We start from the raw sequence: 21,446 nt of genomic DNA, 5'->3' as shown, positions 1-21,446 counted from the left end.
CAATCGTAAGCAAATACATTTCAAGTGTTACAATACAAGTAATACAATAAGAGCAAGCATATATGTAAGAATTTTAAAGATATATACAAAGCCCTTAATTAAACAAAGTAGAAAAATACATATATATATATATATTTATAGGTATATTCGTCTCCTTGGTTTTTCCTTCTAGCACGTCATCACTTAACATTCCTACGAGAAAAACAAGCACCCACGCAAGCCCCGCCTTCCCACCCCTCTCCGATTGGCTGTCTGAAATATGATCCCGCTCACCCCATTGGCGGAGCCGCTCCTCCGTCTCACCTCAGACCATCTCCCGATTACGTCACCTTCGGAGTTCCCCTTATTTCCCGGACACTCCTGCAGCGGTCTGTGCTGTGTGACAAAAATAAGATATGAACGTTTAATCTAAGAGGAAGGGGAAAAAAATAAGAAAAATTACTCGGATCACATGCGTGTTTGGCAGTAGCTAAAATTGCAAAGCCAGCAACACGACCCATAATCTTCTGGGGGAAAAAAAAGCCTAGGGAAACAGCAAGGGGTGTATATGGTTCACACGTAAAATTACATCAAATATTGTAATACCAAAAAAAAAAAAAACTGCTATAGTTATACTCTTAATAATAACGGCAGAGTTGGAATATGTTCTGTTCTTGAGCGATCTTACAGCGAATTAGGAACTGAATGCAGTTTTCCAATGATAAATATTATTTTTACTTAGTTTGTCGTCTGCAAACCGCCGTAACTTAAAAACCTTTATTTTAAGATCTGAGGTACCGTAATTATTAAATTGTGCGTATTCGATTGGGGAAAAAAAAAAAAAACAACGCGCGTTTTGTGTCAGTAGTTTTTTGGAAAATATATATATTTTGTTTTGTTTTTTTTCTACACGACCCGAGTGTTTTTACAGTCTATTTTAAAAAGCGAGGGTGAAAAAAAGAGATTTAATTTTATTTATTTATTATTTTTTTGGTTTTTTTTTTTTTTTTTTTGTTATCTTTTGTGGGTGAAGGAGGAGTTGCATTGTTATTATCGACTTGCAGAGATGTCTAACATTGCCTCGGACCAAGATTGTACAGAAAAGGGGATGTTAATTTTATCGACTCAAGCAGAACAACAAATAATTAATTTTGATATTCAGAATAACAGCCAGCTGCTGTTACCCGGGCAACCAACGCAATTAGCGCCGAACGCGCAGCAACAAACAGTGTTCGTTATTCTAGACTCGAATCCGGATTCCGTCAACCTAATCAGGTACGTCAAAAATATTATTATTATTATTATTATTATTATTATTATTATTATTATTATTGGTCTCAATAAAGTTCAAGAATCGCCATTTGTATGTCTGAACTTTTCAACACGCTTGCCCTGGACTGGAGGGAGCCCCCTTTCTCTTAGGGAGGTGAGGGAGGGAGGGAGGGAGCAGTTCAGTCTCCGTGCCTCAAGCCTGCCCTGGACTGGAGGGAGCCCCCTTTCTCTTAGGGGGGTGAGGGAGCAGTTCAGTCTCCGTGCCTCAAGCCTGCCCTGGACTGGAGGGAGCCCCCTTTCTCTTAGGGGGGTGAGGGAGGGAGGGAGGGAGCAGTTCAGTCTCCGCGCCTCAAGCCTGCCCTGGACTGGAGGGAGCCCCCTTTCTCTTAGGGGGGTGAGGGAGGGAGGGAGGGAGCAGTTCAGTCTCCGTGCCTCAAGCCTGCTCTGGACTGGAGGGAGCCCCCTTTCTCTTAGGGGGGTGAGGGAGGGAGGGAGCAGTTCAGTCTCCGTGCCTCAAGCCTGCCCTGGACTGGAGGGAGCCCCCTTTCTCTTAGGGGGCTGAGGGACGGAGGGAGGGAGCAGTTCAGTCTCCGTGCCTCAAGCCTGCCCTGGACTGGAGGGAGCCCCCTTTCTCTTAGGGGGGTGAGGGAGGGAGGGAGGGAGGGAGCAGTTCAGTCTCTGTGCCTCAAGCCTGCCCTGGACTGGAGGGAGCCCCCTTTCTCTTAGGGTGAGGGAGGGAGGGAGGGAGGGAGAGAGCAGTTCAGTCTCCGTGCCTCAAGCCTGCCCTGGACTGGAGGGAGCCCCCTTTCTCTTAGGGGGGTGAGGGAGGGAGCAGTTCAGTCTCCGTGCCTCAAGCCTGCCCTGGACTGGAGGGAGCCCCCTTTCTCTTAGGGGGGTGAGGGAGGGAGCAGTTCAGTCTCCGTGCCTCAAGCCTGCCCTGGACTGGAGGGAGCCCCCTTTCTCTTAGGTGGGTGAGGGAGGGAGCAGTTCAGTCTCCGTGCCTCAAGCCTGCCCTGGACTGGAGGGAGCCCCCTTTCTCTTAGGGGGGTGAGGGAGGGAGCAGTTCAGTCTCCGTGCCTCAAGCCTGCCCTGGACTGGAGGGAGCCCCCTTTCTCTTAGGGGGGTGAGGGAGGGAGGGAGGGAGCAGTTCAGTCTCCGTGCCTCAAGCCTGCCCTGGACTGGAGGGAGCCCCCTTTCAGTATGAGGCTAGTCTAGTGCATTAACATTAACCCACTAGCGCCACCTAGCCCCCTCTGTGTTTCCTTGCGCTTGTTTGACACTCGCACAAAACAATCTCAGAAAGAAATACATTAAAAAAAAATGTCCTTCCTAAATAAATGTCAGAGTTTGTGAATTCTACTGGTCGTCAAATCAAAGGAGTGCTTTAAATAAAATAAATAAAAAAGCATTTTCTTTTAACCTTTTTGTGTTAGCACAGGAAGTGCTTTACCATCCCTCTCTGTGCTTTACAATGCTTCCCTATGCTTTACCAGACCTCTCTGTGCTTTACAATGCTTCCCTATGCTTTACCAGACCTCTCTGTGCTTTACAATGCTTCCCTGTGCTTTACCAGACCTCTCTGTGCTTTACAATGCTTCCCTATGCTTTACCACACCTCTCTGTGCTTTACAATGCTTCCCTATGCTTTACCAGACCTCTCTGTGCTTTACAATGCTTCCCTTTCGCTGAGTGTATTATTATTATTTATTTCTTAGCAGACGCCCTTATCCAGGGCGACTTACAATCGTAAGCAAATACATTTCAAGTGTTACAATACAAGTAATACAATAAGAGCAAGAAATACAATAACTTTTGTTCAAGTGTGACAAACCACAATTCAATAATACAGCAGATAACAGTGATAGTTACATCAGGATATGATTAAATAGTGATAGTTACATCAGGATGTGATTAAATACAAAGTACTACAGGTTAAACACTTGGCAGATTACAGTATTCTGAAGTACAGGATTAAATGCAGTAAAATAGGGGGCAGATAAGAGCAAAATAAAGCATATTTACATGAAGACTTTGGCACTGCAGAGATTTTATGGAGACTGCTGTTTTGTATTATTTCTTGAGTTCAGTGCACTCAGGATGTGAGTCAGCACATCCCTCTGCTGATCCCAGCAATAACCCTGCACAAGAAACGAAAAACAACTCTGAGAATACCCCCCCCCCTCTCTCTCTCTCTCCCTCTCTCCCTCTCCCTCTCCCTCTCCCATGCAAATCCAAATTCAAACTCATGCAAGTAATGTAGCAAAACAAGCAGAAATATGAAACATTTTTTATGAAACTCTTGTTTTAAGACACCTTTTTTTCACGTCGAACGCTTCGGCCAGTGTCAGATTCTACTTCGTTTCTTTAAGTAGAGTCCTCCGTTCGCTGACAGCACACAGCTTTGTGCTGCAGGCCTGTTTGAAGGCTGCTGGATTGGTAGCAGAGGAATTTTAATTGAATACAGAGTTTCATAACAAACCTCAAGGTGCTTTCAATCTCTTGAAGGGATCAGGAGTTTCTTTGTGTGTCTTTGAGAGGCCACAGAGAGGTCTGGTAAAGCATAGGGAAGCATTGTAAAGCACAGGGAGGTCTGGTAAAGCATAGGGAAGCATTGTAAAGCACAGAGAGGTGTGGTAAAGCATAGGGATGCATTGCAAAGCACAGAGAGGTCTGGTAAAGCATAGGGAAGCATTGTAAAGCACAGAGAGGTCTGGTAAAGCATAGGGAAGCATTGTAAAGCACAGAGAGGTCTGGTAAAGCATAGGTAAGCATTGTAAAGCACAGAGAGGTCTGGTAAAGCATAAGGAAGCATTGTAAAGCACAGAGAGGTCTGGTAAAGCATAAGGAAGCATTGTAAAGCACATAGAGGTCTGGTAAAGCATAGGGAAGCATTGTAAAGCACAGAGAGGTCTGGTAAAGCATAGGGAAGCATTGTAAAGCACAGAGAGGTCTGGTAAAGCATAAGGAAGCATTGTAAAGCACAGAGAGGTCTGGTAAAGCATAGGGAAGCATTGTAAAGCACAGAGAGGTCTGGTAAAGCATAGGGAAGCATTGTAAAGCACAGAGAGGTCTGGTAAAGCATAAGGAAGCATTGTAAAGCACAGAGAGGTCTGGTAAAGCATAGGGAAGCATTGTAAAGCACAGAGAGGTCTGGTAAAGCACAGGGAAGCATTGTAAAGCACAGAGAGGTCTGGTAAAGCATAGGGAAGCATTGTAAAGCACAGAGAGGTCTGGTAAAGCATAGGGAAGCATTGTAAAGCACAGAGAGGTCTGGCAAAGCACAGGCAAGCATTGTAAAGCATAGTATATATCTTATGTTATATGTAAAAACTATTACAGAACACACCTCACACATTGAATAATAGATGGATTTAAACAACTTTGGTTAATTATGACCTTTTTTGCCCAATAATTTAATGTGAATGCATCGTTGAGTTGCTCATCACTGCCCTCTTGTGGCGAGAGGCGGCATTGCGGCGCTGAGGTCATGTTTCATTTCGGTCTTTTATTGCAACACAGTTCTGAGTAGACAGTGTGGTTGCGCAACTTTGAAGCAAATTTTTAAAAAAAACACAAACTCCATTTTCTGTTACTCAATACTGTATTGGTTGCCACCAACTGGAGACATCCGGACATAATTTAAATGTTTAATTTATTTATTTATTTATTTATTTATTTATTCATTCTAATCGCACAATATAAAGCTACAAACACACTCACCTTTAAAAATAAAAATAATGACGTTGTGAAAAATATATATAATATATATTTTTTCTCTTGCCGCAAAACGGGAAGAGAAACACTCGGGACTTTGAATTTGTTTTACTGCTGAAGATAAATCGAGTTGTTCACTCCCCTTTTTTCAAAATGGCAAACGATTAGTTTTTAAAAAAAAAACAAAAAAACAAACAGGAAATGTTGAAATCCTACGCGGAAAAAAAAAAGAATCTCTTTTGAATTTGATTAAAAAAAAAAAAAACAAAGAACGAAAATCAAATCACCCTGACGTTTATTTAAAAGGTTTTGAAACGCGTTTAATTTTGGATCGAGAGAATTTACTGTCAAGTTGTTCCAGCACTAGTTTCCACAACAACGAGATTGAACCAATTATAATACAAGAAAGGTGAGTTTATTTAATAATATACTATTCTAATACATTATTATTATTATTATTATTATTATTATTATTATTATTATTATTATTATCGGTATGTTTGACCTATTTGATGTACTTGCTACAGCGGCGTTTTTAATTCATTCGGCAGCCGGATTTCATAATACAAGAATTATTTTAAATGTATTTTTTATTATTGAATGAATTAATCGTATAAAATGTAATACAGCAATCGCCGTAGACCCGAGGTGTCCAATCTCTACGGACTCCGACCGGCCAACTACGAGGCCGGTGTGTCTAAATCAGACGCAATTCTGTACAGACTTTTTCAATGTACCTCTACATCGCTTTGAATACCACATGAAATGTGTCTGTTTTATTATTATTATTATTATTATTATTATTATTATTATTATTATTCTGTATTCGTATTTTTACAGTGAAAGACGCTTGAGTCTGGATACTAATTTGTAGTAATAAATTATACAGTGTATATAGATATGTCTCCACGAAGTGTACTGCCGTGTGTCGATAGCGCCCCCTATCGATTCAAGAAGGCCTCTTTATAACACAAACTTGTCTCTGTTCAGTGTGCTTCTCAAACGGGGGATACCCCGGGGGTCACTGGGAAATTCTTTTGTAAAACGTCACATTTATATATCTATATATAGCTTTATTTTTTCAATGTTAAAACTCTTTGTGGTGCAGTGCCTCTGTCTGTCTGTCTGTCTATCTGCTGTTGAAGATCATTTGGCAAGGGTGTCGTTTGCACGCTGTGGTCCCGTTCTGCCAGCCTCACCCCACACCCCTCTCTCTTCTCTCAGCTTGGAGTCTCTCCTTCCTGAATCTGGGATCGTCGCTGATATCGACGTGGAGAATATTCTGTTGTCCGGAGAGGAGTCATTTTACCAGATTAAGAGCCAGCCCTTCACAGCCAGGTAAGGGGCTAGAGAAAGGAGGTTCAGATGCCGGCTCAGCCACTGACTCCCTGTGCGTGCGTGCGTGCGTGCGTGCGTGTGTGTGTGTGTGAGACCCTCAGCAAGTCACTGCACCTCCTTGTGCTCCGTCCTTCGGATGAGACGTAAAACAAACGAGCTCCTATTGGAAGTGACTCTGCAGCAGCAGCAGCAGCAGTTGTTGATGATGCAGAGTTCACCCCCTCCTAGTGTTTGGATAAAAGTCTGCTAAATGACAAATTAATTAATAATAAGAGACATTGAAACACACTCACACGTACAGGGCTGTAGCGATCTACCAGTGTCACAATAGAAAGCACAATACTATTTCCAAATCTAACATGAAATACTCGTGCTATTATTATTAAGGCTTCCGATAGACTTTTTTTTTTTTTTTTTTTTTTGATGTCTCAATCCTAAAATTCGAGGTGATGCAAAACGTTTAGGCCGCAGCTGTATTTCCCCAAACTCTCTCTAGAAGTTCCTCATTCTCCGTTGTGCTCAAACAGACGCAGTGACTCGGCACATTTCTGTAGCTGTGCTTCAGCCTGCTAAACCTCCCTGTCTCTGCAACACTGCATGAAAAGAAACAGTTCATATCTCTGTACGATATCAGGGATGGAAATAAGACTACTCCAGTCCAGTCTTCCAGTCCAGGTTTTACTACCAGCTTGAGCAGCCACAGTGTGTATATAGGTAACAAACTCAGGTGTGTCTTATTATTAAACTCCCTGATTTTACAGCACAGTGAAAGCATTGTAAAGCACAGAGAGGTCTGGTAAAGCATAGGGAAGCATTGTAAAGCACAGAGAGGTGTGGTAAAGCATAGGGAAGCATTGTAAAGCACAGAGAGGTCTGGTAAAGCATAGGGAAGCATTGTAAAGCACAGAGAGGTCTGGTAAAGCACAGGGAAGCATTGTAAAGCACAGAGAGGTCTGGTAAAGCATAGGGGAGCATTGTAAAGCACAGAGAGGTCTGGTAAAGCACAGGGAAGCATTGTAAAGCGCGGAGAGGTCTGGTAAAGCATAGGGAAGCATTGTAAAGCACAGAGAGGTCTGGTAAAGCATAGGGAAGCATTGTAAAGCACAGAGAGGTCTGGTAAAGCATAGGGAAGCATTGTAAAGCACAGAGAGGTGTGGTAAAGCATAGGGAAGCATTGTAAAGCACAGAGAGGTCTGGTAAAGCATAGGGAAGCATTGTAAAGCACAGAGAGGTCTGGTAAAGCATAGGGAAGCATTGTAAAGCACAGAGAGGTCTGGTAAAGCATAGGGAAGCATTGTAAAGCACAGAGAGGTCTGGTAAAGCATAGGGAAGCATTGTAAAGCACAGAGGGGTCTGGTAAAGCATAGGGAAGCATTGTAAAGCACAGATAGGTGTGGTAAAGCATAGGGAAGCATTGTAAAGCACAGAGAGGTCTGGTAAAGCATAGGGAAGCATTGTAAAGCACAGAGAGGTCTGGTAAAGCATAGGGAAGCATTGTAAAGCACAGAGAGGTATGGTAAAGCATAGGGAAGCATTGTAAAGCACAGAGAGGTCTGGTAAAGCATAGGGAAGCATTGTAAAGCACAGAGAGGTCTGGTAAAGCATATTAAATACAAACCAGGTTAAACTATGATAATTGCACAGTGTAAACCGTGAGAAACCAGGACCATTTCCAGGTTATAAAATCAAGTACAGTAAAATGCATTGTATGAAATGGAGAAGCTGTTATTTCTGTTTGTCAAAAAAAAAAAAAAAAAAAAAAGAATAATTGGCTTTCTGTTTGGTTTTGTACATAATGACTTTTGGAGGAGTGGTCTTAAATCAGATTCCAGAGAGGAATCAAGCAGTGTCACAAAAATACAATGCAGTACGAAAAAACACCTTCCCCTTGAGACTGTAGTGAAATTCCCCTGGATAGACAGACAGGCCTGGACTGAGTTAACAAGACAAGTGAGTCTGTCTGTCTCTGTGTCTGTCCCTCTCCCCCTCCCTCTCTGTCTGCGTCTTCCTGTGTCGAGAGAGACACCTCTCTACTTTCCTCTGAGAGCCACAGACGGCTGCTTTTCGTTTCCAGTCACACCCCGAGTCTCGAACAAGCCGACTGTGATATTTAACCCTGCGAAATCCTCTCATTAAATTATATAAAACTAATTTTTAAAAAAAAAACACAGACGAAAAGATGATGGTAGTGTATTCAGTCTAGTTTCTGTAGAATCTGCTGTGGTTGAATTTTCTGATTTAAAAAAATATATATATATATATGAAAATAATCTAGGCTCTTTTATTTAACCGTCATGTAATTAAATAAACTACAAAACGATATCGTAAAGTCAGCCACGATTGTAACACAGCACTATTTCATGTTAGATTTCCAAATGGAACATTTTTTTCAATTTGTCAGTTTTCCATTATAGCGGCGGTGTGCAATTCAACATGTTAACGTCACATTATTCAGCAGCTTTTGTTCGACTTCTTGAAGCAAAATTGGTTCATTCTATATATAGAAACATGCAAAACTCTTGGGCAGAGCTGTTGCTAACAGTGTGGTGTTTTTGTAAGGTTGTGAAATTGCCCCTACACTCTACACTCCAGTTTAGTCGCATGTTGTTGTATATTTCTCTGCTCCCGCCTGTTGAATTGCATGCAAGCTGTCATAATAGTTCTATTTCCCTCTCCTTAAAGCAAATGCAAATGCATGAGAGCCTCATATGAACTGGATGCCTCCTAAAAAACTATGAAAAATAGCCCCCCCGAGCTATTTTCAATCCTCATGTATGAGAGGGTTCAAATGATTCCAGCTATAGATACATTTCTAAAAACCTTAACCTTTTGTGCACTTTATAATTTGGCACCCTGGCTAATCTGGCTCATTGTATAATCTGACTCACTGTCTAATCCAGCACACTGGCTAATCTGGCTCATTGTATAATCTGACTCACTGTCTAATTTCCCTCACTGTATAATCCAGTACACTGTATAATATGGCACACTGTATAATCTGACTCACTGTCTAATCTGGCTCACTGTATAATCTGGTTCACTATATAATCGGACTCACTGTCTAATTTCCCTCACTGTATAATCCAGCACTCTGTATAATCTGGCTCACTGTATAATCCAGCACACTGTATAATATGGCTCACTGTATAATCCAGCACCCTGTACTGCACAATTTCCTATTGAGTGTCTAATAATGATATTGATGACATCTCTTCCAACTCTCTCTCTCTCTGCTTAGCCCCTCCTCTCCCCCGGGCCCCGCCCAACCGGCCCCGCCCCCCGCAGTGATGTCATCGCGGGTGCTGCTGAGGCAGCAGCTGATGAAGGAGCAGGCTCAGGAGCTGGAGCGGAGAGAGGAGCAGCAGGAGCGAGCGTCCAGCGCCCAGCTCCGCCCCTCCGACCCCTCGCCCGCCATCAGCGTGAGCGCCCACCAGGGGCCCCGAGCCGCGCCCGCACAGGTCCCCGTCGAGGTGCTCAAGGTAAGACACCAGACTCGGGTTCGACTGCTGTTGCAGTGGAACTGGAATTGAACCACGGCACACCATGGCTGTAACTGAAAGAAAGAAAGAAAAACACTGAAAGAAACTTCATAAATTCAATGGCAAACGTTTCCACTAGAAGTCTTTCTCAGCGTCTTCAATAGAAACACTAAAAGAAACTTCATAAATTCAACGGCAAACGTTTCCACTAGAAGTCTTTCTCGGCGTCTTCAATAGAAACACTAAAAGAAACTTCATAAATTCAACGAGAAACGTTTCCACTAGAAGTCTTTCTCAGCGTCTTCAATAGAAACACTGAAAGAAACTTCATAAATTCAATGGCAAGCGTTTCCACTAGAAGTCTTTCTCAGCGTCTTCAATAGAAACACTAAAAGAAACTTCATAAATTCAATGGCAAGCGTTTCCACTAGAAGTCTTTCTCAGTGTCTTCAATAGAAACACTAAAAGAAACTTCATAAATTCAATGGCAAGCGTTTCCACTAGAAGTCTTTCTCAGCGTCTTCAATAGAAACACTAAAAGAAACTTCATAAATTTAATGGCAAACGTTTCCACTAGAAGTCTTTCTCAGTGTCTTCAATAGAAACACTGAAAGAAACTTCATAAATTCAACGGCAAACGTTTCCACTAGAAGTCTTTCTCAGCGTCTTCAATAGAAACACTAAAAGAAACTTCATAAATTCAACGGCAAACGTTTCCTCTAGGAGTCTCTCTCAGCGTCTTCCCTCGAAGGCGAAACGTTTCTCGTTGAAGTCGTCGCGTTTCTTTTGTGTGCGTATAAACTCTGCTGAGTGACAGTCCTCGATTTATATTAAAACTCTTTGATTGATGTAAAAGTTACGTTTTTACCAGTGGCGCTGCAAGATCACAAAACAGATTATTTATTTGTAATTTTTTTTTTTTTTGCTATTTTAAAAAAGCGTGGCCCTATTGCAGCAGCAGGTGGCCCTTGTACAGGAAGTGACATGACCTGTGCATAACACTAAATGTCTCCCCCCCCCCCCCCCCCCCTCCCCTGCAGGTTCAGACTCACTTGGAGAACCCAACCAGGTATCACATCCAACAGACCCAGAGACACCAAGTGAAGCAGTACCTCTCCACCACTATGGGCAACAAGGCAGCCAATCAGATGCTGGGGGCGTCGTCCTCGCCGCAGGCCAGCTCCGCCCCTGGACTGGCCCCGCCCACCAGCGCTCCCAACAGCCCCATGGCTTTACTGAATCTCGGATCCAATTCGGAGAAAGGGGTGAGGGGAGGGGAGCAGGGGTCTAATTTAAAAGCACATAATCTAGTTTTTTTTTGAAGTTTTCAGGCTATTCTGTGCATTTAGAAAATTCTCCCTCTCTCCCCTCTCTCTCTCTCTCTCTCTCTCTCTCTCTCTCTCTCTCTCTCTCTCTCTCGCTCTCTCTCTCCAGATTGATGACGTCATCGATGAGATCATCAGTCTGGAGTCCAGTTTCGCCGATGACATGATGGGTTTCATGAACTCTGGGCTGCAGCTTTCAAATACAGTGAGAAACGTTTTTGAGAAATCTTTTTTCATGCATAGAGTATTGAAACTAGCTTTAAAAAAAATAAAAAAAAATAAAAAGGTTTTGAACGCATAATAAATGTTATATAGGTAGAAACAAAAGGGCATTCTGTGAGGTGATGTCCTGCTGCTAGTCTTGCATGTGTACCATATATATATATAATATGACATCACCGTTCATGAAAGCTGAATTCAGTGCTATTGAGAGCAGAGAGCCAACAGCACTGGATATAGCACAGAGAGGCACACAGAGCACCTCAGTCCTTTTCTTTCACTTCCCATTTACTGTTATTTGGAGGGGTGTGGGTGCCAGAGATAGCAACGGGTTCAACGGTCTCCCAAAGGCCCTGAGCCAAGCGAGATTAACAGCCTGTTTTAAGAGATGAAAATGTGGGATTTGCTGCAAGACAGTCATGAACAGAAAAAAGTTTAAGGTAACAGATGTGACAGTGTGATCTGGTGTCTCAGTGGAGGTGACAGTGTGTGTGTGTCTCAGTGGAGGTGACAGTGTGATCTGGTGTCTCTCCTCTCTCTCTCCAGCTCCCTGTCTCTGGTAACATGATGGATCTTTACAGCACCCCCGGCATGTCGCTCCCGACCATCACCGTGAGCAACTCCTGCCCGGCCGACCTCGCCAAAATCAAACAAGAGACAACCGGTACAGCCAACCCTGACCCTGACCCTGACCCTGACCCTGACCCTGACCCTAACCCTGACCCTGACCCTAACCCTAACCCTGACCCTGACCCTCCCTACTGCCAGACCAGCACCTGCTATCTCTTACCACTGTAGCTGTGGTCAAAAGGTTTTGCATCCCCCTGTAGAATGAACTCGTTTTGCTTCACGCAGTGGAATGAAAGCTGCTGAATAATGTGACGTTAAGTACTGATCGTTGGCAGTGAACTGCCAGGGTGCTGGCATTGAATTTTCAGTTGGCTTGTAAGACCCCTTTATTAGGTGTTTGTTCCCCCTGTGTTTTGACTCTCTCCGTGTGTCTTTGTGTTTTTCTCTCAGACACTGACCCGAACGCCAGCGCTGGTTTCTGTGTGACGGAGGTCGAAGTCAAAGCGTTCATGAAAGAGAGGCAGAAGAAGGACAGTCACAATCTCAGTGAGTGAAGCAAACGGGTACAGAGACATCTGTCTGTCTGTCTGTCTGTCTGTCTCTGTCTGTGTGTCTGTGTCTGTCTATCTGTCTGTCTCAAAGAATGGTCTGTCTGTTTGTGTGTCTGTCTGTCTGTCTCTGCCTGCCTGCCTGTCTGTCTGCCTCAAAGAATGGTCTGTCTGCTTGTGTGTCTGACTGTATATACTAGAGCGGTCAGTCTTTGTATTTAGAGATTGAAAATACATAATTGGTCTGTGTGTCTAAAATCTCTCTCTCTCTCCCTCTCCTCTCTCTCTGTCTCTCTCTCTCTCTCTCTCTCTCTCTCTCTCTCTCTCTCTCTCTCTCTCTGTGTCTCTCTCTCTCTCTCTCTCTCTCTCTCTCTCTCTCTCTCTCTCTCTCTCTCTCTCTCCCCTTGTCAGTCGAGAGGCGAAGAAGGTTTAACATCAACGACCGAATCAAAGAGTTGGGGACCATGATCCCGAAGTCCAGCGACCCGTGAGTCCAGCTCGCTCACTTGAACTGCATTTATTCCCTGTGTTGTGTTATGGTGTTTGGAATCCTTCAGGGTAGCTCTGGGGTCTGCTCCTCCTCCAATATTGAGTTCTGGTTTGTTTCGAAAACTGCCTAACCCTAACCCTAACCCTAACCATAATCATAATGAAAAAAAAAACACGACCTTAACCCTTTGCTGTCCAATGTCTGACCCTGTCCGACACATCAAAAAGATGCAAAAAACAGGCCTCTAGTCGATTTTTCTTGCGGAAAAAGCAGAAAAAACCATTCAATGGCGTGTGAGACTTTTAGGAGCCGAGAGAAGTCGAAAAAAAGGGTGTATCTCATGAATACAGATCGCCCCGACACCACATAGGTAACACGGACATACACAAACAAGATAGCTGCTTCTGCATCCAGCGCTCAAAGAATATCACAGACATTTGCAGAGCTTTTTATAGATGTTATAGTAATATAACATCAGTTTCATAATAACATTAAAACACAGATGAGATTAGAGAAAGGTAGGAAACTGTTGCCCATTGGCGGCCATTTTGGCTCTGGAGCTCCATAGACATCAATGCATTACTGGCCCACACTTAGAGCCACAATGGAACCAGTTTCATAGCAACATTAAAACACTCAAATTAGAGAAAGGTAAGAAATTGCTGCCCATTGGTGGCCATATTGGCTCTGGAGCTCCATAGACATCAATGGCATTACTGGCCCTGACTTAGAGCCACAGTAGAGCCAGTTTCATAATAACATTAAAACACATAGATGAGATTAGAGAAAGGTAGGAAACTGGTGCCCATTGGCGGCCATTTTGGCTCTGGAGCTCCATAGACATCAATGCATTACCGGCCGACACCTAGAGCCACAATAGAGCCAGTTTCATAATAACATTAAAACACAGATGGGATTAGAGAAAGGTAGGAAACTGTTGCCCATTGGCGGCCATTCTGGCTCTGGAGCTCCAAAGACATCAATGCATTACCGGCCCACACTTAGAGCCACAATGGAGCCAGTTTCATAGCAACATTAAAACACTCAAATTAGAGAAAGGTAAGAAACTGCTGCCCATTGGTGGCCATATTGGCTCTGGAGCCCCATAGACATCAATGCATTACCAGCCCACACTTAGAGCCACAATAGAGCCAGTTTCATAATAACATTAAAAACACATAGATGAGATTAGAGAAAGGTAGGAAACTGGTGCCCAGTGGCGGCCATTTTGACTCTGGAGCTCCATAGACATCAATGCATTACCGGCCCACACTTAGAGCCACAATGGAGCCAGTTTCATAGCAACATTAAAACACTCAAATTAGAGAAAGGTAAGAAATTGCTGCCCATTGGTGGCCATATTGGCTCTGGGGCCCCATAGACATCAATGCATTACTGGCCCTGACTTAGAGCCACAATAGAGCCAGTTTCATAATAACATTAAAACACATAGATGAGATTAGAGAAAGGTAGGAAACTCGTGCCCAGTGGCGGCCATTTTGGCTCTGGAGCTCCATAGACATCAATGCATTACCGGCCCACACTTAGAGCCACAATAGAGCCAGTTTCATAATAAAATTAAAACACAGATGGGATTAGAGAAAGGTAGGAAACTGTTGCCCATTGGCGGCCATTTTGGCTCTGGAGCTCCATAGACATCAATGCATTACCGGCCCACACTTAGAGCCACAATGGAGACAGTTTCATAGCAACATTAAAACACTCAAATTAGAGAAAGGTAAGAAACTGCTGCCCATTGGCGGCCATATTGGCTCTGGGGCCCCATAGACATCAATGCATTACTGGCCCACACTTAGAGCCACAATGGAGACAGTTTCATAGCAACATTAAAACACTCAAATTAGAGAAAGGTAAGAAACTGCTGCCCATTGGCGGCCATATTGGCTCTGGAGCCCCATAGACATCAATGCATTACTGGCCCTGACTTAGAGCCACAATAGAGCCAGTTTCATAATAACATTAAAACACATAGATGAGATTAGAGAAAGGTAGGAAACTGGTGCCCAGTGGCGGCCATTTTGGCTCTGGAGCTCCATAGACATCAATGCATTACCGGCCCACACTTAGAGCCACAATAGAGCCAGTTTCATAATAACATTAAAACACAGATGGGATTAGAGAAAGGTAGGAAACTGTTGCCCATTGGCGGCCATTTTGGCTCTGGAGCTCCATAGACATCAATGCATTACCGGCCCACACTTAGAGCCACAATGGAGCCAGTTTCATAGCAACATTAAAACACTCAAATTAGAGAAAGGTAAGAAACTGCTGCCCATTGGCGGCCATATTGGCTCTGGAGCCCCATAGACATCAATGCATTACTGGCACTGACTTAGAGCCACAATAGAGCCAGTTTCATAATAACATTAAAACACATAGATGAGATTAGAGAAAGGTAGGAAACTGGTGCCCAGTGGCGGCCATTTTGGCTCTGGAGCTCCATAGACATCAATGCATTACCGGCCGACACTTAGAGCCACAATAGAGCCAGTTTCATAATAACATTAAAACACAGATGGGATTAGAGAAAGGTAGGAAACTGTTGCCCATTGGCGGCCATTTTGGCTCTGGAGCTCCATAGACATCAATGTATTACCGGCCCACACTTAGAGCCACAATGGAGCCAGTTTCATAGCAACATTAAAACACTCAAATTAGAGAAAGGTAAGAAACTGCTGCCTATTGGCGGCCATATTGGCTCTGAGGCCCCATAGACATCAATGCATTACTGGCCCTGACTTAGAGCCACAATAGAGCCAGTTCCATAATAACATTAAAACACAAATGGGATTAGAGAAAGGTAGGAAACTGTTGCCCATTGGCGGCCATTCTGGCTCTGGAGCTCCATAGACATCAATGCATTACTGGCCATGACTTAGAGCCACAATAGAGCCAGTTTCATAATAACATTAAAACACATAGATGAGATTAGAGAAAGGTAGGAAACTGGTGCCCATTGGCGGCCATATTGGCTCTGGAGCCCCATAGACATCAATGCATTACTGGCCCTGACTTAGAGCCACAATAGAGCCAGTTTCATAATAACATTAAAACACATAGATGAGATTTGAGAAAGGTAGGAAACTGGTGCCCAGTGGCGGCCATTTTGGCTCTGGAGCTCCATAGACATCAATGCATTACCGGCCGACACTTAGAGCCACAATAGAGCCAGTTTCATAATAACATTAAAACACAGATGGGATTAGAGAAAGGTAGGAAACTGTTGCCCATTGGTGGCCATTTTGGCTCTGGAGCTCCATAGACATCAATGCATTACCGGCCCACACTAAGAGCCACAATGGAGCCAGTTTCATAGCAACATTAAAACACTCAAATTAGAGAAAGGTAAGAAACTGCTGCCCATTGGCGGCCATATTGGCTCTGGGGCCCCATAGACATCAATGCATTACTGGCCCTGACTTAGAGCCACAATAGAGCCAGTTTCATTATAACATTAAAACACATAGATGAGATTAGAGAAAGGTAGGAAACTGGTGCCCAGTGGCGGCCATTTTGGCTCTGGAGCTCCATAGACATCAATGCATTACCGGCCCACACTTAGAGCCACAATAGAGCCAGTTTCATAATAACATTAAAACACATAGAAGAGATTAGAGAAAGGTAGGAAACTGGTGCCCATTGGCGGCCATATTGGCTCTGGAGCCCCATAGACATCAATGCATTACTGGCCCTGACTTAGAGCCACAATAGAGCCAGTTTCATAATAACATTAAAACACATAGATGAGATTAGAGAAAGGTAGGAAACTGGTGCCCAGTGGCGGCCATTTTGGCTCTGGAGCTCCATAGACATCAATGCATTACCGGCCCACACTTAGAGCCACAATGGAGCCAGTTTCATAGCAACATTAAAACACTCAAATTAGAGAAAGGTAAGAAACTGCTGCCCATTGGCGGCCATATTGGCTCTGGGGCCCCATAGACATCAATGCATTACTGGCCCTGACTTCGAGCCACAATAGAGCCAGTTTCATTATAACATTAATACACATAGATGAGATTAGAGAAAGGTAGGAAACTGGTGCACAGTGGCGGCCATTTTGGCTCTGGAGCTCCATAGACATCAATGTATTACCAGCCCACACTTAGAGCCACAATATAGCCAGTTTCATAATAACATTAAAACACAGATGGGATTAGAGAAAGGTAGGAAACTGTTGCCCATTGGCGGCCATTCTGGCTCTGGAGCTCCATAGACATCAATGCATTACCGGCCCACACTTAGAGCCACAATGGAGCCAGTTTCATAGCAACATTAAAACACTCAAATTAGAGAAAGGTAAGAAACTGCTGCCCATTGGTGGCCATATTGGCTCTGGAGCCCCATAGACATCAATGCATCACTGGCCCTGACTTAGAGCCACAATAGAGCCAGTTTCATAATAACATTAAAACACATAGATGAGATTAGAGAAAGGTAGGAAACTGGTGCCCATTGGCGGCCATATTGGCTCTGGAGCCCCATAGACATCAATGCATTACTGGCCCTGACTTAGAGCCACAATAGAGCCAGTTTCATAATAACATTAAAACACAGATGGGATTAGAGAAAGGTAGGAAACTGTTGCCCATTGGCGGCCATTTTGGCTCTGGAGCTCCATAGACATCAATGCATTACCGGCCCACACTTAGAGCCACAATGGAGCCAGTTTCATAGCAACATTAAAACACTCAAATTAGAGAAAGGTAAGAAACTGCTGCCTATTGGCGGCCATATTGGCTCTGGGGCCCCATAGACATCAATGCATTACTGGCCCTGACTTAGAGCCACAATAGAGCCAGTTCCATAATAACATTAAAACACAAATGGGATTAGAGAAAGGTAGGAAACTGTTGCCCATTGGTGGCCATTTTGGCTCTGGAGCTCCATAGACATCAATGCATTACTGGCCCTGACTTAGAGCCACAATAGAGCCAGTTTCATAGCAACATTAAAACACTCAAATTAGAGAAAGGTAAGAAACTGCTGCCCATTGGCGGCCATATTGGCTCTGGGGCCCCATAGACATCAATGCATTACTGGCCCTGACTTAGAGCCACAATAGAGCCAGTTCCATAATAACATTAAAACACATAGATGAGATTAGAGAAAGGTAGGAAACTGGTGCCCAGTGGCGGCCATATTGGCTCTGGGGCCCCATAGACATCAATGCATTACTGGCCCTGACTTAGAGCCACAATAGAGCCAGTTTCATAGCAACATTAAAACACTCAAATTAGAGAAAGGTAAGAAACTGCTGCCCATTGGCGGCCATATTGGCTCTGGGGCCCCATAGACATCAATGCATTACTGGCCCTGACTTAGAGCCACAATAGAGCCAGTTTCATAATAACATTAAAACACATAGATGAGATTAGAGAAATGTAGGAAACTGGTGCCCAGTGGCGGCCATTTTGGCTCTGGAGCTCCATAGACATCAATGCATTACCGGCCCACACTTAGAGCCACAATGGAGCCAGTTTCATAGCAACATTAAAACACTCAAATTAGAGAAAGGTAAGAAACTGCTGCCCATTGGCGGCCATATTGGCTCTGGGGCCCCATAGACATCAATGCATTACTGGCCCTGACTTAGAGCCACAATAGAGCCAGTTTCATTATAACATTAAAACACATAGATGAGATTAGAGAAAGGTAGGAAACTGGTGCACAGTGGCGGCCATTTTGGCTCTGGAGCTCCATAGACATCAATGTATTACCAGCCCACACTTAGAGCCACAATAGAGCCAGTTTCATAATAACATTAAAACACAGATGGGATTAGAGAAAGGTAGGAAACTGTTGCCCATTGGCGGCCATTCTGGCTCTGGAGCTCCATAGACATCAATGCATTACCGGCCCACACTTAGAGCCACAATGGAGCCAGTTTCATAGCAACATTAAAACACTCAAATTAGAGAAAGGTAAGAAACTGCTGCCCATTGGTGGCCATATTGGCTCTGGAGCCCCATAGACATCAATGCATCACTGGCCCTGACTTAGAGCCACAATAGAGCCAGTTTCATAATAACATTAAAACACATAGATGAGATTAGAGAAAGGTAGGAAACTGGTGCCCATTGGCGGCCATATTGGCTCTGGAGCCCCATAGACATCAATGCATTACTGGCCCTGACTTAGAGCCACAATAGAGCCAGTTTCATAATAACATTAAAACACAGATGGGATTAGAGAAAGTCAGGAAACTGTTGCCCATTGGCGGCCATTTTGGCTCTGGAGCTCCATAGACATCAATGCATTACCGGCCCACACTTAGAGCCACAATGGAGCCAGTTTCATAGCAACATTAAAACACTCAAATTAGAGAAAGGTAAGAAACTGCTGCCTATTGGCGGCCATATTGGCTCTGGGGCCCCATAGACATCAATGCATTACTGGCCCTGACTTAGAGCCACAATAGAGCCAGTTCCATAATAACATTAAAACACAGATGGGATTAGAGAAAGGTAGGAAACTGTTGCCCATTGGCGGCCATTTTGGCTCTGGAGCTCCATAGACATCAATGCATTACTGGCCCTGACTTAGAGCCACAATAGAGCCAGTTTCATAGCAACATTAAAACACTCAAATTAGAGAAAGGTAAGAAACTGCTGCCCATTGGCGGCCATATTGGCTCTGGGGCCCCATAGACATCAATGCATTACTGGCCCTGACTTAGAGCCACAATAGAGCCAGTTTCATAATAACATTAAAACACATAGATGAGATTAGAGAAAGGTAGGAAACTGGTGCCCAGTGGCGGCCATTTTGGCTCTGGAGCTCCATAGACATCAATGCATTACCGGCCCACACTTAGAGCCACAATGGAGCCAGTTTCATAATAACATTAAAACACATAGATGAGATTAGAGAAAGGTAGGAAACTGTTGCCCATTGGCGGCCATTTTGGCTCTGGAGCTCCATAGACATCAATGCATTACCGGCCCACACTTAGAGCCACAATGGAGCCAGTTTCATAGCAACATTAAAACACTCAAATTAGAGAAAGGTAAGAAACTGCTGCCTATTGGCGGCCATATTGGCTCTGGGGCCCCATAGACATCAATGCATTACTGGCCCTGACTTAGAGCCACAATAGAGCCAGTTCCATAATAACATTAAAACACAAATGGGATTAGAGAAAGGTAGGAAACTGTTGCCCATTGGCGGCCATTTTGGCTCTGGAGCTCCATAGACATCAATGCATTACTGGCCCTGACTTAGAGCCACAATAGAGCCAGTTTCATAGCAACATTAAAACACTCAAATTAGAGAAAGGTAAGAAACTGCTGCCCATTGGCGGCCATATTGGCTCTGGGGCCCCATAGACATCAATGCATTACTGGCCCTGACTTAGAGCCACAATAGAGCCAGTTCCATAATAACATTAAAACACATAGATGAGATTAGAGAAAGGTAGGAAACTGGTGCCCAGTGGCGGCCATATTGGCTCTGGGGCCCCATAGACATCAATGCATTACTGGCCCTGACTTAGAGCCACAATAGAGCCAGTTTCATAGCAACATTAAAACACTCAAATTAGAGAGAGGTAAGAAACTGCTGCCCATTGGCGGCCATATTGGCTCTGGGGCCCCATAGACATCAATGCATTACTGGCCCTGACTTAGAGCCACAATAGAGCCAGTTTCATAATAACATTAAAACACATAGATGAGATTAGAGAAAGGTAGGAAACTGGTGCCCAGTGGCGGCCATTTTGGCTCTGGAGCTCCATAGACATCAATGCATTACCGGCCCACACTTAGAGCCACAATGGAGCCAGTTTCATAGCAACATTAAAACACTCAAATTAGAGAAAGGTAAGAAACTGCTGCCCATTGGCGGCCATATTGGCTCTGGGGCCCCATAGACATCAATGCATTACTGGCCCTGACTTAGAGCCACAATAGAGCCAGTTTCATTATAACATTAAAACACATAGATGAGATTAGAGAAAGGTAGGAAACTGGTGCACAGTGGCGGCCATTTTGGCTCTGGAGCTCCATAGACATCAATGTATTACCAGCCCACACTTAGAGCCACAATAGAGCCAGTTTCATAATAACATTAAAACACAGATGGGATTAGAGAAAGGTAGGAAACTGTTGCCCATTGGCGGCCATTCTGGCTCTGGAGCTCCATAGACATCAATGCATTACCGGCCCACACTTAGAGCCACAATGGAGCCAGTTTCATAGCAACATTAAAACACTCAAATTAGAGAAAGGTAAGAAACTGCTGCCCATTGGTGGCCATATTGGCTCTGGAGCCCCATAGACATCAATGCATCACTGGCCCTGACTTAGAGCCACAATAGAGCCAGTTTCATAATAACATTAAAACACATAGATGAGATTAGAGAAAGGTAGGAAACTGGTGCCCATTGGCGGCCATATTGGCTCTGGAGCCCCATAGACATCAATGCATTACTGGCCCTGACTTAGAGCCACAATAGAGCCAGTTTCATAATAACATTAAAACACAGATGGGA

At 44.0% G+C, this 21,446-nt stretch overlaps 1 protein-coding gene across 2 annotated transcripts in view; it reads left to right on the top strand.

The window, feature by feature from the left end:
* Positions 1–337: 337 nt before the first annotated feature.
* LOC117401593 (transcription factor E3-like) overlaps positions 338–21,446 on the top strand; it is an 80,097-nt gene continuing 58,988 nt past the window's right edge. The window contains exons 1-8 of one of the 2 annotated variants that reach the window (XM_059017121.1): positions 338–1,254; positions 6,190–6,303; positions 9,542–9,782; positions 10,823–11,047; positions 11,217–11,312; positions 11,873–11,990; positions 12,347–12,442; positions 12,856–12,931. In XM_059017121.1, the coding sequence (XP_058873104.1) occupies positions 1,046–1,254; positions 6,190–6,303; positions 9,542–9,782; positions 10,823–11,047; positions 11,217–11,312; positions 11,873–11,990; positions 12,347–12,442; positions 12,856–12,931 (1,175 nt within the window). In that variant the 5' untranslated portion in view covers positions 338–1,045. Of the gene's footprint in view, positions 1,255–5,075; positions 5,375–6,189; positions 6,304–9,541; positions 9,783–10,822; positions 11,048–11,216; positions 11,313–11,872; positions 11,991–12,346; positions 12,443–12,855; positions 12,932–21,446 lie in introns of those variants that run through there. The other variant, XM_059017122.1, reaches the window with a different exon arrangement.

The sequence above is a fragment of the Acipenser ruthenus genome, chromosome 55 (assembly GCF_902713425.1).
Source record: "Acipenser ruthenus chromosome 55, fAciRut3.2 maternal haplotype, whole genome shotgun sequence".
NCBI classification, from domain to species: domain Eukaryota; kingdom Metazoa; phylum Chordata; class Actinopteri; order Acipenseriformes; family Acipenseridae; genus Acipenser; species Acipenser ruthenus.
The sequence above is the reverse complement of the archived record's forward strand: the minus strand, read 5'-3'. Positions and strand labels throughout refer to the sequence as shown.